This window comes from Panthera leo, chromosome A2 (genome assembly GCF_018350215.1).
Source record: "Panthera leo isolate Ple1 chromosome A2, P.leo_Ple1_pat1.1, whole genome shotgun sequence".
Classification (NCBI taxonomy): Eukaryota; Metazoa; Chordata; class Mammalia; order Carnivora; family Felidae; genus Panthera; species Panthera leo.
In genome coordinates this window covers 38,098,836-38,117,397 of record NC_056680.1, presented here as the reverse complement: position 1 = coordinate 38,117,397, position 18,562 = coordinate 38,098,836, and the positions used below count along the sequence as shown (strand labels likewise).

Here is an 18,562-nt window from a genome sequence, read left to right as displayed (position 1 = left end):
ACAGGTTGACACTTACTCCTCAAGACCCAGGTTCATTTTGACCCCCTTAGGACACAAGAGAACTTTATTACTCCAAGTTTATTTTATGTTTGCATTTTATTCTGCAATGGTTCATTAGCATTGATCTAAGAAATGACAGTAATAATAGTGTTACTTGTTAAAAAAAAAAAGTTACACAGTTTTTCAGTAGACACATCCATCAATTAAGCATGTGGTACTAGAAACCAAAATTAATGAGGAAGATAGGTGTGTTAATGAAATAATCATAGTATAATCAATTTGAATGTTAAAAGTTGAAAAGCATTTCAGGAAGACGATATGAATTCATAATTTATGTCTAAAAGTGATTAATAAAAACTATATTTAATAACAAAGCTATTTGTCATCATTTAAGACTTAAGCACAAAAATTATTCATTTTGTGGTTCCTGTTGTCATCATAGTAGAGTTGAACGAATTTATTTTGAGCCCCTTCTTTGTGTCTAAAAATACAACATCTATCTCCTTTTCAAAAATCTAGAAACAACAGTTTGGATGGAAGCATACCATCTCTGCAAAGTAACTGTGTTTGCAATCCTTTCCACAGAGGTCTTCTGTGTGTGACGAGGGCACTTCACCTCGGCTGTTCAGTGGGGGGACACGGTTGTTACTGACCGTACTTGCCTTACTTGGGAGGGGGGAAAACGCACGCACCAAAAAAAAAAAAAAAAAAAAAAAGAAAGAAAGAAAGAAAAAAAAAAAAAAACCCTAACACTAGGCTTTGTTTACTGACTCTTTGATTTAATTACTGTTTGAAGAGGACGGAATTAGCTGTTAATTGATTTAATTATCCAATTTGTTTGTTTCAGGCATGATTCCAACTGAACTGCAGCAGCTCTGGAAAGAAGTGACAAGTGCTCATAGTGCAGAAGAAACCGCAGGCAGCAATCACAGCAGTTTGGATCTGACCACGACATGTGTCTCCTCCTCTGCACCTTCCAAGACCTCCTTAATAATGAACCCACATGCCTCTACCAATGGACAGCTCTCAGTCCACACCCCCAAAAGGGAAAGGTAGGAATGAGCCGCTGAGCTGTGTCCAGAACGGTCTCTGCCACGGGCGGGGTGGGTGGCCTTGTTCAGCCATATCTCAGCGATTCCTAATTGGATCCATGTGACTTGAATGTGCCTATAATTACTTTAAGAATGTGTTCAATATGGTTTGGGTGTGAAGCATCTAATTATTTTCACCTTTTCAACATGGAATTAGCGCTTATATAGGTCTACCCTTAAGCTTAAGAACCCAGGCAGAGTTAGTTTTTCCCTGCATGGGTTGGATTTCAAGGGTGCAGGCTTATTCTTTGGGCCAAGGGCTCACCCCACGCAAGCTGAACTCCTGGGCTCGAAACACCTTCTAAGGGAGTAGCAGAGTCTGGTACTAGCAATTATGAGTCACAGGTCAAGAAAAGGTAGCATTTAGTCGCTCTGTACTGCCCTCCTTGAAGGCCTTTTTCATGGTGAATACTCAGCGAAGGTTTGAAGGATGGAGAGCTGGAAGGGGTCTGTGTATATGCACACACAATCCGTGTATATCCACACAAATTAAAAAAAGAATAAAGTCTTCCCTTCCAAAGAGGACTGCAGTGCTGTCTCAGTTGCTCTATTCCTGTTAGGAAGTGAAGACTTTATATTTTACAATTGCCCTCAGCTTCACTCGAATGTTAGCCGACGCCACGTTTGTTTGAGATAGCCAGAATACATCATGGGAGCAGAAGAGGTCTAAGAAAATGAAGCTGTTAATTCATGCTACTGGATCTCAGCACCCAAAAGCATTAATACTACTGTTGAATGCTTTTCAGAAGTGGAATATATATAATGCTCCTAAAATTAAAAAGATTTATTTTCAGTGTACTATTTTTAAACCGTTTCCCATCTATTTCGTATGCCCAGCTTCTCCACACAGAAGAAAAGAGACTTTCAAAGTAATGTGTGATAGTAAATGTCACTTCCAGCAGTAAAAACAAATTCTGTATTTTGTTTTTTTTTAATAAAAATGACTCAGTGAAAGTTTTTTTAATTATATTTTTCACTTGAGCAATTACAAATATAATTTCATATATTTCATGAAATATTGAGCATTAAGAAGCCCACGGGTTTAATTAGATTTGTATCTCTCTACCAGCAACATTTTATCCATTTTGAGATCAGTAATCACAGAAACTGCTATGTGAATATTTGTGCCTGTGTGTGCGTGTGTCACGTTCAAGCTTAAAAACGTGAGAGGGTCTGAGAGATGGAGATAATCTGTTTTAACCGAAACTTGCTACGATCCCTTTAAGATCACTTGGGAGTTTCTGTGGCAGACATAGGGGAAGTAAAAGGTGTTTTAAATGACTGTTTGGGACAAATTGAAGGATGGAATGGTGGACTGTAAGAATCTGTGTGGAGCCACTGGGCCACATGTGGCTTCTGTTGTTTCCAGTGAGGATAGATTTGTATGTCCGGAAGCCAGTCTTAGCTCTTGCTTTATTATCTCTTACGATGTCTTTGTAATTAAAAAACAAACAAAAAAACCCTCAACATTAAATAGCTTTCAAAGAAAGGTTCCAGGCTGTCGTCCCCTGCTGTACTTGCTTTTGGTGTGTAAGGCTGATGATGCCCATTTACTGCAGAGTGATCGAATTACATCTTCATCCGTAGGCAGAACGGGCCATCCACTAAAAAAAATGCCGACTGATGCACTTAAGGTATTTGTTGCAATCTTGTCGGCCATGTGGAGCCTGCACGGATTTCCTGTGACACAGAAAACTCTTCTTGTTTAGATGCACTGTGCTCAGTTTCATTCTGAAAGGTTCTGTATCTGCAGTCAGGTGATAGATTAGCAATGAGGCAGGTGGGAGAAGAATAGCCCTTTTCAAACATCTTAAGGTGTATTTGAAAGTAAATGGATCTGATGGGCAGTCTAATTCCAGGAGAGTAAGTTTGTTGGAATATTTTGTTTTTTATGGTCCTTCCTTGGCTGCACAACGGTTAGGCTTAATCTTCATTATGCTACCTGGCCAAAATTAGAATATGGATCGGAAAAGAACTTGGGTTCTCCTGAGCCTTAATCTGGCTGTAAAATCGGGCTGAATTTCCCAGTTATACATGTAAAGAGGAGACAACTAGGACATTATATGCCACTCCTTAATATCTGATCTCTCAGTTTATATCATAGGGTAGGTTCCTAGTTGTGGCTGAATTAAAAGAAAATTCTAGTGACCCTATCTTAGCCGAATGTAGTGAACAAGACAAATGGGTACCTTAGGTTAGAGATAATTCAAAAGTTACAGACTTGCAGAATCGATCATTAAAAATTCAATTATTAGTTAGCCAGCTTTGTGTACGTACAGGTGCTTTTAATGAGGTTTTATCTGGTTTTACCTTATGATTGTTTTTTAAATCAGGAATGTGGTATCCTGTTCAGTGGAAAATGGTAAAAAAAAAAAAAAAAAAAAGCCATCAGTATAAAAATACGTTTTCACCTGTGCGCTGCCCGGAGGTTTCTCGCAGGGGTCCCTTGGAGAATTGTCGCCCCTTCCTTGGCAGTGCATGTGTGAAACACGTAACTTTGTGGGCTCTCCGTTGACTTCGGCGTGGTATCCTTTCCCCCTCTCTGTCCTCCTGGAGCAGTGTCTGAACAAGCAGAAGCCTCTGTCGCACTGAATAATAATCTAGCCCTTCAAACTCCCATCTCAGGTGAACAGCTTAGGAATTCCTCCTGCAAGGATTCAGGGATGCCCTGTGTGAAAATGGGTTGGAAAAAGGCAGCATCCTAGGGGTTTTTGTTTTTTGAAGTAGTCACCTGTCTGACAGTCTCACCGAGGTCACATATTTCTGTGTCATTTGGAAACCGCCTCGCCCCCGCCCCTCCTGCTCTTGCCCCCTTGCGTTTTGCGGGCTCCTGTGAGCAGCCGCTGTAGCAGCAGCTCTGGGGTCTGGTGAGCTGCAATCTGTTAAGGAGATAAATAATGTGCTTGGCACGACACTCCTACTCTCCTCTTTAATTTGTCTTACACAAGGAAAATTATAATTAAATCATTCAGGGTAAACCCTTGAGTGCAGAGAAGGGAAAAAACACACTTTGGGAAAGATTGCCAATAGAAACCCACTTCCCTGTTGCGCAGGGTAGAGACATTTATCAATATTCAGCACTATTACGAGAGGAGCGGCCCATGTGATTTGTGAGGCGGATGCCAACGCTCAAATCAAGGCTTGTTAAGATCCTGTCCCTGCGCAATCACGGACATTCAGCATCATTAGAATTCAGTACTGGCGCCGTGCTTCGTGCTTTGATTTTCTCCCAGCGATTTAATAATGTTTATTGTGCTGATTATATATACATTCATTGGTGCAATAAACATACCTCGGTTGCCAGCGCCTGGGAGAAGCGTGGCGAAGGTGAAGTTCAGAAGGCAGGAGCTAGAGGTAGCTGAAGAGGAAGCAGGCACGTTCGCCTCTCTCGCTGCCATTTTATTCCTGTGGACCAGGGAGCCGTGACGTCTTAGACGAAGAGATGAAACTCAGACCTGGGATACCTGTGAACATGAAGCTGTGATGTTGTTTCCTTAACTTGTCTGTCTTGCTTTAGGAAATTCCAAGTTTTGGTGTGGGTAAACAAAACCAACGGAATGCAAATGAAACATTTATTAAAATGCTAAATTTAGTAAAGCCCTTTGAGCTTCTTGGATCAAAGCAGCTATGTAAATACAAATAGCAATTACTACTTAAGTAATTGCCTGAATTAAAATTCTAAATATCACATTATATTATGGTGCACTAGGGAAAGGAAAGTGAACTCACATTTAATCAGTTCTTTCTCTGTCCCGAGCACTGGCTAAACTCTTGTGTTTGGAGTGATGTCTCATTTTATCCTCGAGACTGCTGGGAAGCAGTTGGGAGTATTAGACCCATTTCACAGACAAGGAAATTGAATCATGGGGATTAAATAACTGACAAAGAGTCACAGAACTGGTTCGTGGCCTATCCAAGATCCAAATTCAGGCCCGTCTCTTACTAAACAGCACTTAAGGTTTTCATTCAGTCCAGAAGTGAATATTTAGTTACGATAAGAATGACCCTCCTAAAATAAAGTTTAAATTTAATTTAAAGCCAACAAAACGTATGCTGACTTCACCTACTGTGTGCCTATCAGCACATTTTATAGGAAAATAGCAGAGTTTGCTCTTTTAAGGCAGTACTGGTATTTACTGGGCCTTTCCTAAAGGCAGGGGGCGGGTAGGATTTGTAAAATATAAACCACTCACAACGTGAAACAGCACAGAGGGAGCAAAAAGGAACCCCATGCTGGATTTGCACACAAACGCCAAGCAAGCCTCCCTCCCTCTGAGACTGTCCCGCCTTTGCTCCTGGCCTCGTGAATCTCGCGTTTCTGCATCGAACACCTCATACGTTCTTTATCCTATTTCCCTTGTCCTCTGCAGTCTGCATTAGAAATATTCCAATTTGCTGACCCTTCCCAGCTTTTTGCTTTCAGTTCAGCCGCCGCTAGCTAACTTGAGCGTCGCTGAGAGTCACAGCTGCTCTAGATGTTAGCGTCGAGGCTTCCTTAAGCACCTGGCGGAAAAGGTTTCTTTCACCTTTGGCAAGACCATGGTTGTGCAGTCTCTTCTCTCTCTGCGGCTGTCCCGTTGTGCTCAGAATCAGGTGGCCCAAGTTGGGCCCCTTCCCTAACCTGCCCTCTGCCCAGTCCCCGTGTTCCTCCTTCCTTCTCCTCGTGTGTTGACACAGCCCCTTGTATTCCAGTTGCTTGCGTTTCCCACTTTTCCACACTCCACAGTGGGCAGCTGCCTTCAAATAACCCCTTAAAGGTTTTTGCTTGGCTAGTGCACTTTCAGACACAGTCTCTGTTTCTGATTTGTGGCTTCTTGACATACTGCCATGTGTTTGACTACACGAACAATAACATTTGTGTTTCCCGCCCCACTCTTTTCAAAAGGCAAGGAATTCAAACGTGGACAGGCCTGGCATTTCATTTTTCTTTCTTTCTATTTTTTTTTTTTTTTGGAACGAAATTCTCTGTTGATGAATTGGTATTGGTGTTCTTGGTTTACTTGCTAAAATTCTAGAAGTTTGTTTGTAGAACTGTTCCACTTATACACGCCTTTATCTGTTACATGTTTTCATACTCATGTTGCCGGACTATTGAGCCAGAAATGTAAGCAGTCAGCTCTAGGTCACATTACTCTGAACAGCTCTTCCTCATTTCAACTGTTGTTGTTTTCTTTTTGAAAACCAGATGATTTCTTCTCGGTTTCTTTTGATTTGAGGCATTTGAACCAACGAGCTACCCCAAATCTTTATTTTGCGTTAGAGCATTCCAGAGAGCATTCTCCCGTCAGACCGTCCCCGATTGTCTTCAAAATCATTACTGCTCCTTTCTGCCATTATGTGCTTGGGGCAGCTGATCTGTAATAGAAGTCAGCCACTTATGGCCTTCCAGCCACATCTGGCCCGGTGCTCATTTTGTAAAATAAAGTTTTATTGGAACACAGCAATGATAATTCATTGACACATTGTCTGTGGCTGCCTTCATGCTACAGCGGCTGGTGGGAGCAGTTGCAGCAGAAACATGGCCCACAGTGACTAAAATGTTTACTGTCTGGCCATTTACAGAAAATAATTTGCAAACTCCTGATTTTAGCTCTAAGCAAAGTGTTTCTCAGATTTCCTGATGATATTTTCACAGGTATTTTCAAAAATACATAGCTTCCTAGGCCTCTCTCCTGAAGAATTGGATTATACCCGTCTGCGATGGGGTCAGGAATTGGTATTGGTCACACATACCCTATGTTCTTGCTACTCAATGGCCGCCGGCCAGCAACTTTGGCATTACCTGGGAGGAGCATGTTAGAAATTCAGGGTCTTCGGTCCCACCCCAAACCCACTGAATCAGAGTCTTTGCTTTAACCAGATCCCCAGGGCTTGCTCAAATTTGAGAAGCAGTGCCAGTGGGCATGTTCACTTCACCTGGGTTTGGGCGCTGTTGGAAAGGGCAGAGTTTCCCCCCCTAAAATTGGATTAACATCCCAGACGTATGCAGCCCACAACGCTAGTGATTTGCCATTCTTGTGTGAACCTACACGTTAGCGGTAGAATTGCCGGAAGGAATCGCTAGCTGGTATGCAGTGGTGATGATAACGCAGCTGCTGTTTACTGAACTGTTAGTTAGTGCTGGACACATGCTTCAAGGATTCCACGTAAGCCCCGATACTGATCTTCCCATTTAATCCTGACGGTAACTCTGTGGGGTCCTGTCTTCTTTGTACGATGACATTTGAGGGCTCAGAACACTCGTGTAGCTTGCACCAGCAACACAGTTAGTTGGGGTACCAGGCAGGGACTGGAACCAGGGTCTCTCCAACCCTCAAGTCCTTGCAATGACTGTCATAGTGGAGTCGTTCTCAAGTAGGCTGTTGATCAGCACCACCTTGGCTTCATCCCAGACTCCGGGGTTACAGTCTCGATGGGGCGAAGCTCCGAGATCAGGATGAGGCCATAGCCTTGAGGGGTGAGAGCCTGGGGCCAGACGTATCTGTTCAGCCATAATTTGGGAGAAGCTCCAAAGGGTCTCAGAGAGCAGCTCTCCTCCCTTGCGTCGTCTTTTTGCAGGGAGGCAGATCGGGTGACTCGCGGCAGAGAATGTGAAGAGCAGGCTGGGCATGGCCTGTCGCGTGTCGTGAGGGACGTGAGTGAGAAGTACATGTCGCCTGTCGCCGAGGCCTGAAATACAGGTGCTTCTTAGCCCCAAAGCGGACTGGCGGGAGCGACACCTGTCCCGTGTCTGTCTGTGTGGGCAGTAGACTGTGTAGGGCAAAATTATTTGTGTTTATATCAGGAAGAAACAGCCAGGTCCAATCAACATTTTGTACCACAGACGTGCTGCTGGGTGTTTTGTGACCATCATGCTTAGAAGAGCTGCATTCCGTTTGTCTCATGCTTAAACCCTGTTGCTTCTGGGTCTTAGAAGCAGGGAAGAAAGGTTCCGTCACGGCAGGGTGGCATGGTGTCATCTCTTGTCATTCATACATAGGATGGGGGGAGGGAGATGATCTTTACAATATTGGCATGCCATGAGGGATAGGTTTATGGATTTTCTTGACTGTTCACTTTGTGTGGTGATTAAAAAAAAAAAAATTCAGCCATTATTCTCTAACAGCTGTTGTATCTTATCTCAATAAAGTGGCTTTTACCATAACACACCATCATTAGACTCTATAAATCTTTTTCTATTTATTGTGTTTAAACGATACATGCTTTCCAATAAAATGACATCATCGCTCTAGAGAGATACATTCATTGTATAAGTTTCTCTTAAATTGGGTTGATTTTAATGTTTTTTCTTGGGATGTTATATAATACGCATCTTACCCATGGGCTATTTCATGTCTAATGTGCCCAGTTTCTCCCGCAAAATTATATTTGAGCCCCCGTTTTTCTCTCGTCATGTAGGATAGATATTCTTTTCTGTTGAGTTGGTCCTGCTAATAGGGTTTTTTCTGCCAGATCCCTTTGCTGGCACCCACCCATTTTACAGGTGTTTACACTTGTGTGGAAGGGGGGCCCCTCCCAAACACACGTTAGCTTTCTTAACATTTCTCTTACACTAAGAATGTGAAGGAAAGCATATGGCAGAACAGCGAAGACCAATTTGGAGGAAACCCTGACAGCATTTTCCCTTGTACCTTAAGAGTATCTTGTTGAAATGCACACGTAAGAACTCAAATTACAGAACAATTTCCTTTGGTGGACACGGGATCCATCCAGAAGTGGAAAGGGAAGCCATGGGTCTACAGAAAGCCATGTGGTTTGGGAAAGTCCTTAGCGTTCTTCTCTTCTCACTTAAATGATGAGTAGCACTCTCTTGTTGTTAAGCCAGTAATGGGGCCACATGAGGGGGGACCTGCACAGGAGGCTTAAATGAATGTCACGTTCTTTTTCGAGATTTCCAAAGCCTCCTGTTTGGCACTGGCTTCACCCCGTAGCCTGGCTCTGAAGCTGTCTCCGAGGGAGCCACCACCGTGCTGACGGGCTCACTTGGGTAATGCAAATGAGCGTGTTACATATGTACAGCAGTCCTGAGGTTCTTTATTCCACCCCCCTTTGTAATCAGTCAAGGCCTAACTATATTATAAAGTATATTCTCCTCATTAAAACAATAGTGGAAGCTCACAAAGGGAAATTGTTAATATGTGTTCCAGCTTGTCATTTCTGCCTGTGTGAATAAAGAAGATAACCGTTCCTTTGGGAAACTATTTCGGGAATTGAGCAACAGATATGCTAGCCAGAGAATTCTCTTAACTGTAATTCTCCTTTTTGTTTGTACTCAAAAATAACATCCTGATGGGCTCCTCGGTGCCTCTGCACATACAGAGCACAATTGCCACAGCCCAGGTGGTGTTAATATGGGACAATCCCCCGGGCACATGTCGCCAAGAGTTGTACAGCTTGTTCAGTGTCTTCGTCCATATGGCAGTCTGTACCATTCACAGGAAGGCGTCGGGGCTGTGCCTGGTGGGTACTGTGGTCAATGTAGTGTGAAGAGAAGGCTTCCACTCACAGCAGCCTCTGTGGTACAGTTTGTCTTATGGTAGATCTGAGCTATAACATGCTTACACACACACACACACACACACACACACACTCAACTAAGGGACTCCAGAAGAGCTTTGCTGGTTTCCTTCCCTCTCCTCTTCTTCCGTCCCCCACACCTCCCCCGCCTTCGTTTTCCAAAATGAAACAAACAGTTAACTGAGCAGGTATAATTCAGGTGCATGAAACATACCTGGATTACAGAAAGTCCATGAAAACACACACACACACACACACACACATTTTTCTAGGTGGTTGTTCATAGATAACTCAATTTAAAGAATACTTGCCTGTACTAGAATTCTTCTGTACACTCTGTGGCTTTTGTTCCTTTTTTGCATTGTAAGTTGCAAAGCCTGTTTTCATGGTACAGTTTGGGCTAGTGGTTTTGGTTTTTCCATCTTAGAATGAAAAAGGGGAAAAGGAAAAGAAAATCATGACTGGGCTCAAATCTGAGAGTAAAACATTCCCTGGAGGTGTTAGAACTGAAAAGGGAGAACCAAGGCAACAGAGGTTTCCCAGTGAAGAAGGTGAAAATAGGAACCGCTTTAGGAGGCACTTTGGGAAATTTACCAGAAGGCAAAGCCTTCCCATTTATATACCTAAATGCTGTTCCGCTTTTGTGTAACTATTTGTATTCTTGTTTGGTAAACAAACAGACCCCATAGCAACTGTAGCTGATGATATTTATACTACCTGTAAGACTTCCCTAAACAAACAGACATACTTTTATGACCTTCAAATTTCATTCCTTTTATAGTCAAGGAAATCGGACTAATGCCAGGTTGGTTGGTTGATCTTTCTTTCTTATTTTCTTTTTCTTTCTTTCTTTCTTTCTTTCCTTCTTTCTTTCTGATTCCTTTCCTTACCTTTCTTTCCTTCTTTCTTTCCTTCCTTTTTTTTCTTTCTGCCCCTCTCTCTCTCCCTCTCCCTCCTGCCTTCTTTATTTCTTTGTTTCTTCCTTTCCTTTCCTTAACCTTTCCTTACCTTTCTTTCTTTCCTTCCTTCCTTTCTTTCTTTTTCTCTCCCTCCCTCCCTTCCTCCTTCCCCTGCCTTCCTCCTTCCCTCCCTCTCCCTTTCCCCTTCCTCTCTCTCTCCCTTCCTTCTTCCTTCCTTCCTTCTTTTTTTATACTTTGAAGTCCATTTTTGAAGGATTTTTCCTATGTGTGTATTTCACATCTTGGCTGTGAATGTTGAGTTTGAAGGTGTATTATGACAGAAGGAAAGAAAAACCTGAAGTGTTTGTGTAAATGATACGGTATTTGCTTTCAAGAGGGACCATTGAGTCATCTGGTGGAATTTTAGGTTATATATCAGAAAGGCTAAAACTCCACCGAAAGTATTACTATAGACCTTAGATTTGGACAGGCATCTCTGGCTATGTCTCTACCTTTTATATCTAAAATATTGATGGAAACATTCTTGTACGTATGAGCCCCTATCTTCAACTTCCCTTTTTCCACATGAGTCATATTTATGACAAGAACAAGAAGTCTCGTGTTAAAGATCAGTGTGAGAAATAAATGGCAGTTTGCTTTATTTAGAAAAAAAAATTTGACACCAAGAGCTGGAATAATCCAGTGGTGTTTGAATAAATTAGAGGGATTGTACAGGCAAAAGAAAAAGAAACTTAACAAGGAAAAATGGGAAGTTGTCCAGAGTTCAACAAAACTGGGTTCCTGAGTGGGGCAGAAGTCGCTGGACACTACTGACATGCATCCATTCATTCAGCAGAACTTACCAAACCCTCAGCACCTGCCAAGTGTCCTAGGCTGTAGGGCATGCAGCTGTGAGCTTGACGAAGTCTGTCCTCATGGAGCTGACAGTACAGCAGAAGTAGAACAAACAAATAATTACGTAATAAAAAGAAATAAATTCTGAAAAAAAAATAACAAAGCAAGGAAGAGAGAGGACTGGGTCTCGCAAACTTCTGTGAGGAAGTGACCCTTGAACAGATGGAGAGAAGTGACGGAACAGTCCTCAGGGCTTAGGACACAGCAGAAGCAGAGGCCTTGAGGCAGGGACAGAAAGAACATGTTTGGCTGGACCATGGCCCATACCTCATTTAGTGTGGGGGTGGCTGTGTTGTTTAGTGGTTATAGGTGTGGACTCTGAATCTGGACTGCCTGCATTCCACTACAGGCTGCCCACTGAAGTGACTTAACCTCAGTGTGCCTCGGTTTGCCATCTATGAAATGGGCATGTAGCAGGCTGTGACACATAGTAGGTGCTCAGTAAATATTGAGTACTGTTCATTATTGTCAGAGTGGTCTGTTTGTTCGAACCGCATCTATTGAGCATTTATTATATATTAACCATATAGGTTCAGGAAATTAAATAAAGGGCCACCACCTAGTTCTTCCCCTGAAGCAGCTCACAGCCTGATCACAGAGACATACAGGGAGAGAGTTACTTGCAACACAGTGGAAAAAATGCAGTGATATGAACATATACAAAATGTGACACTGTAGGATTTGTGTTTTTTTTTAATGGTTATTTATTTTTGAGACAGAGAGAGACAGAGCATGAACGGGGGAGGGGCAGAGAGGGAGACACAGAATCAGAAGCAGGCTCCAGGCTCTGAGCCATCAGCCCAGAGCCCAGCGCGGGGCTCGAACTCACAGACCGCGAGATCGTGACCTGAGCTGAAGTCGGACGCTTAACCGACTGAGCCACCCAGGCGCCCCAAGTAGGATTTGTTTTAAATGAGCACTAGAGGAATATCACACTGGATGTATTTCCACCCCCACCCCCACATAGGTAGCAGGTGAGATTTTTGAATACAGTGAGCTCCAAGAAGGAAGGTTCCCTGTCTCTTTTGTTGATTGCTAACCTCCTGATCATCCAGCATAGCCAGCCTGGTATAAGAGGTGCGAAATTTCATTGCAGAGAGACTAGATGAAATCTACAGGAGAAGGTGAACGAATGGAATGTTAAAGATTAAGAACCCGTTAGGCGTAGTTATATATTTGCTACCCTTTGGCCACAGATTGTAGGAGAACCTGCTTAGTCTTGTGGGTCCTTACAGAGGATGCAAACAGGGAAAAAATCTGGGTTTCTGTTAAGAGTGCTCCTCAACCCTGAGTGAACTTGCAGTAGAATCATTCGGAGGACTGGCTGACCTACAGGCTGCCAAACCTCAGTCCCAGTGCTTCTGATTCAGTTGTTTGGGGGAGGGCCTAAGAATGTACATCTCTGACAAGTTCCCAGGGGCCATACTTTGAGAACCGCTGCTCTCACACATCCACAGGCTGTGGCGTTCTTCCCCTGCTACTATTCAAAGTGACAGAGAAGTGACGGAGAGAAAGGGACAAGTTCTTAACACCGCGACCCAGTGTAAACTATTTTACAGAACAAAAATTCTCTTAAGATTTCCTCATGCTGGCCTTTTAAGTCATTTGTAAGCGCTCTTGTTTTGTTTTTCTGCGTTTTTTTTTTTTTATGTCCAAAGATGATTTTTGTGCCTCAGCCATCTGCCTGCTCTCTCTCTCTCATAGCAGTTGAGCTCCTACTGATACTGTAAGGCCCACAGCAAATATTACAGCATTTTATGTTCGATCCGTCTGTTCAGTTCTCTTTCTCCCCAAATGGAAAATTGGGTACAGCTCTTTCAGAGAGGAAGAGAACTGGCAGTGACCTCCAAATGTATTTGATTATTCACTCCATCATTAATAAAAGTGTTGAGCATACATCCACACTGTGTTTTTGTTACACACGTGTGTAGTATAGTACCTGTAATATAAAAAATTAGAGGCTAAGGGTGAGAAATAGGCACCCATATACACACATGTATATTCTTAGAAAAGTCCTACTGTTGCTTTAACACGTGCATACAGAAACTATAATATTATCTTACTGCTCCCCACCGGGTCTTCTTATGAATCCCAGTTTGAGACTCTGATCTAGGAACCCAACGTGATGTTTATCACAAAATCAGTGTTTGCTTAAAACCTGCCAAAATAAAGGTAGGGAAGAGTTTAATCCGGCGAACGTTAATGAAGCGCCTTGTCCTACAGAGAAATAATGGTAATTACGTAAAGTAGGGGATAGATCTAAGGAAACCTAAATGCAAGTGCCTAATGGTTTTCAGCCAATTTGTATCTGTACGTTACTTGTGCCCTTGTCTGCTGCTTACTCATCTGGCCCTCACACTTTACTTACATGATTCTTCTGGGTCTTGAGTATAATTGTGCTGGCTTCCATAGACTGTTCTGGAGGAAGGACTAAGAAGAATTAGTATTGAACTTTTATTTGTGTTCTTTGGTTTTCTTGGGTAACTGTTGGTACCTCTAACATATGGACACGTTCCACATAGACCTTGTGAGTCACCAGTGCAAACACACTCGCATTGACATAATGAGAATGCCTGCCTAATGGTGTTAATAATTTTTGGATTAGTGGTCCCTATGTCTGTATTGACACAGTTGCTCACAGCCACTCTTTGGAAGGCATTCTGTTTTCTTAGCGAGATCCCAGTGTTAAGACTGCCAGTGGTAAACTCTCGTAAACTGAGGATGGCCCTTAGTGGTGTAAAAAACAAGAGGTAGACTCCTGCCTTCCCTTTCTTTTTTTCTCCCCTTTCTTTATTCCTCCATTCATCAGCACGCACACGTATGCACCCTGCTCTTGTCATCTCCTGCTCGCTGTTTGTGACACTCAGGCTCTCAGTCTCTGCTCCATTGTCCTGCTGGGGCGCATACTCCGGGCGTCTGAGAATCAAGATGGCGTGTTCTGCCCAGTGTCGCTGAAGGGAGAGACGGGGCAGATCGGTGATGTGGGTGGGGAGGAAGAGAAGTGTCCATCTCATGATCATGGCATCCCGCCCCAGGTTGGGTAAATCTTACCATTGACTTTTAAAGTGAGTAACCTAAGTCAGTAAAGTAGCGTAGTACCAAAAGGAATATGGTACCAAATGCCCAAAAATAAAAATATAAAAAATACACCTGTCAAAGTAAGTAAGTAAAGCCAGTTACTAGTCCCATCTCCAGCCCGCCCATGAGATGCCCCTAGATCCCATGTTTTACAGCTTTAAGTCCTAGGAGCATTGGATGTCGTGCACTCCGTTGTGGTGGCCCTTGGGGGGTTTTGTCCGGTAAGTTCAGGATGACCCCGAGGCTCTTTCTTCTCCCTTGAGAATTCTAATTAAAAGTGTGTCTTCAGAGACTTGCCACTCATTGTTAACTCGGGAAGATAATCCAGCTAGAGACTGAATCTCCTTGCAGAATAGGTCTTAAACTTTTGGTTTCCCAAACTTCAGTCATCTGAGTATGTGTCCCATTATCATGAGGTTAGCCATATCTACGTATCATTTCTATTATTCTCTTCAAATCAAGTCATTTTTTAAATTATAATTTTTTTTTTGAGAGAGAGTGTGCACAGGCGTTGGGGAAGGGACACACAGAGAGAGAGAGAATCCTAAGTAGGCTCCAAGCTGACAGCACACAGCCTGATGCTAGGCTTGATCTCACGAACCGAGATATCGTGACCTGAGCTGAAATCAAGAGTCAGATGTTTAACTGACTGAACCATCCAGCCTCCTGTCAAGTCATTTTTTTTAATTTAAGTCCAATAAGCCTCATCCTAAGAAATGATACCTATGAAATCAGAGGTTGGAGATACTAGGTATGTTTTTAACTAATATAAATTAGAATAAATGTGCCAGTTTTTTAAAAAATACACATTCTGGTTTCATGTGATATTTTATGGGCCACTGTCAAGTGCATGCATGTCATATATTGGAATATTTTTGTAGGATTTCCTCTTTTTTAAAAACTTTTTTTAATGTTTATTTTTGAAAGAGATTGGGGGGAGGGGCAGAGAGAGAGGGAGACACAGAATCCAAAGCAGGCTCCAGGCTCTGAGCTCTCAGCACAGAACCTCATGCAGAGCTTGAACCCACAAACCATGAGATCATGACCTGAGCCAAAGTCAGAAACTTAACTGACTGAGCCACTCAGGCACCCCTAGGCTTTCCTCTTTTTGCTGAAGAGAGGGACCTTGACTGAATATGGTACTGTGCCAAGTGAATTGAAACCCTGCTTTCATGGTATGTTTACCCTGGTTTCCTAGAAAAGCCCAAACTATCATTTATCTTCCTAAAAATCTAATTCCCCATCCTGTTTATTCACCCATACATCTTGTACTTCCGGGTCCGGGGATAGCAACCAGACAGAGAGTCAGGGGGCTGTGATGTTTTGAGTTGTCACATTTACCGATTCATCAGTTTATGGCAGGGTATTCCTGATAGATCAGTGTAGTATCTGGCAGACATCATTCTCAGATGAAAGCACTCACCGAATTTGGGTTAATGTAAAATTGGTGTTTATTAGACAGGAAGTACTCCTTTCCCCATGCTAACTTCCTTCAGTCTTACCTGCTTTGTGATACTAAATTTTAAAAAGCCTTGCCTGTATTTCTTAGGTAACAGGGCCAGGCAGCCTCTTTTTTTTTTTTTTTTTGAGTCTGCAACTCTTGCTTGGTGAGGAGTGCCCAGGGTCACCCCTTTCCATTTTTATCCATCTCTAACTTGTTTGTCAACCCACAGTGAATAGGGCACCCCATGACCACTCCTTTAAGAAGCCAGATAGGCTCCTTTAATAACAGTCCTTTTTAGGTCAGATGCTGAACAGGGAGCGCTCAAGAGACTTGGTATACAAGTTGTGGTCCGTGGCCCCACACCATTGATATCACACACGAGCTTTGCATACATACACAGTCTCGGGCCCCAACCCAGAAGTACTAAAGTAGAATCTGCATGTTAAAAAGATATCCCAGTGATTTCTATCCATAATAAACTTTGAGAAGCATGACTATAAGGAAAGCAATGGAAGAGGAAGGCTGCGTTTCCTTATGCTTCCGTACAAGCATCCATCTTTTAAGCCCAGTCAGCATTGACTTTGAGTCCTGCCGTGGCCAGTTATTGTCATATTTCCGTATAGCTTTTAACTAATTATTACTTAATATTTTTCTTAAAACTGACTAACCTAAATAGATTTCATGAAAATTAAACACTGAGGGTGCCTGGGTGGCTCAGTTAGTTGGGCATCTGACTCTTATGGTGGCTCAGGTCTCGAGTTCAGGTTGATGAGTTCAAGTCCTGCATTGGGCTCCCTATTGGAGCGCAACTTAAAAAAAAAAAAAAAAAATGTGACACTGACAAGTCATGAATCTGATGTATTGGTCGAGTTTTTTTTCTAGTACACATGAACCTGAATTCATAACTATGAAAGTGAGGATATTTGTATATCATTCGAACTCACCCCACGCACCGCTTTTGTGGGCCCTGCCCTGAGGGCCATTGCAGGGAAAGAAACCCTGTATTTCTTACAGGATAATCTGTAATGCAAGGGGGGAGGGGAAACTCCTGGACCTAAGGAGTTAAAAGCTTGTACTTGAGATATAAAGTTAGTTGAGGTAGCCCTCACATCTCGAGGCACAATATTGAGAGCAGATAATAACAATAATCTCAGTCATTGTTTAAAAGCACAAATCTGGCACTTAATAGACTAATTCGCAGTCACTCCAATTGCAAGTTTTACTCATGAATATCATATCACAAGGGAATGTGAAATCCTCTAATTAAACATGATTTGAAAAGCAGCAGAAAATTGAGATGATGAGCGTTGTGGGGAAGGAGAGTCAAAGATTCACCGCATGAGCGAGTGGGAGAGAGAGAAGCGTGTGTGTGTTCCAGGTGGTGGACACTCCATCTTCACTCCCTCTAGCCTGGGCTGTGTCGTGGGCTTTCCTCCAACACCCTTCTCTCTGTGTAAGGTTATAGAAATGCTGGCCCACGTACTTGTGGAAAACCAATAGAGAAACACGTAGGATGGCGTATTTCTGAAATGAGGGAAAAGCAAAATGAAGGTAGTACGCTAGAAAAACGTCTGAGCCGTCTCCCAGCTTTCGATGGGCCTTGAGAAGCCCGCCTGCTTCTTGAAGTGTTTTCAGTGAAAGTGAAAGGAGAAAGGTCATTTTTACAAAGCTGCCAGGAAAAAGGATGCTGTACTCGCATCCTCATTTCCCCTTTCCCCACACATCATTTGCGCGTTTGTAGTCAGGTGTGAGACCTTCTCCTCCTCTTACTGCAGCGGGACCCATGAAGAAACTCGACCTGTCATTTTATTTTCCGTAAGGGACTTTGACTTCCACGTGGTTTGCAGGATATACACAATAGTAGGAAAGACGTCAGAAGGATCAACTCTAGCATGGAACATCGTGGGAGAGATTTAAGTAATCTTCTCTTCTGCTGTTCATCTGCATCACTCCATATTATGAGGTCCACTGTGATAGCGTTCCAAAGCCAACTCACCTAGTTTGGTGTCATGGAAACCGACATGTTGTATATATCATAAATGTATCAGTTAGTTCATGAACATTTGGTATAAATAAATCTGAAGGCATGTTTTCTGATACCACTTCATCACCAGAAATCAAATTCATAATCCCATCTCTAAACCTGAGAAATCCCTGGTCTGATACTTAAAATGTCATTGAAACTAGGATGTGGTAGCAGAGTAGAAGGCAGGGAAATGTGATAAGAACTAAAAAGTGAAGCGAGAGAAAGAGAGAAAGTGGTACCATATCTGTGTAAGTTGTCATTAAAGAATTAAACAAATAAAAGAAGAAGCTGTAAAATAGGGGCTTTCAGGGGCACCTGGGTGGCTCAGTCGGTTAAGTGTCTGACTCTTGATCTCAGCTCAGGTCTTGATCTCAGGGTCATGAGTTCAAGCCCCCCACTGGGCTCCATGCTGTGTGTGGCGCCTACTTAAAAAAAAAAAAAAGTGGCTTTCATGGACACTTGCCGTGGTTATGATCACAGTTTAATGTAAGGCACTTTTAAGTACTAGGTAGTCCTGAAACTGTATCAGGAGAACATCTTTCTGGAAACCTGAGGTATCTGGAGTCGTTAAATGTTTTGGCAGAGAGTGAGC

The 18,562-nt window shown here is 42.8% G+C and overlaps 1 protein-coding gene across 11 annotated transcripts in view; it reads left to right on the top strand.

Moving 5' to 3' along the window:
- The window catches only part of FOXP1 (forkhead box P1), a 465,483-nt gene that overhangs the window by 385,200 nt on the left and 61,721 nt on the right, over window positions 1-18,562 (top strand). For all 11 annotated transcript variants that reach the window (XM_042929976.1, XM_042929970.1, XM_042929971.1 and 8 more), the window contains one exon: window positions 848-1,052. In XM_042929976.1, coding sequence (XP_042785910.1) covers window positions 848-1,052 — 205 coding nt within the window. The remainder of the gene's footprint in view (window positions 1-847; window positions 1,053-18,562) is intronic.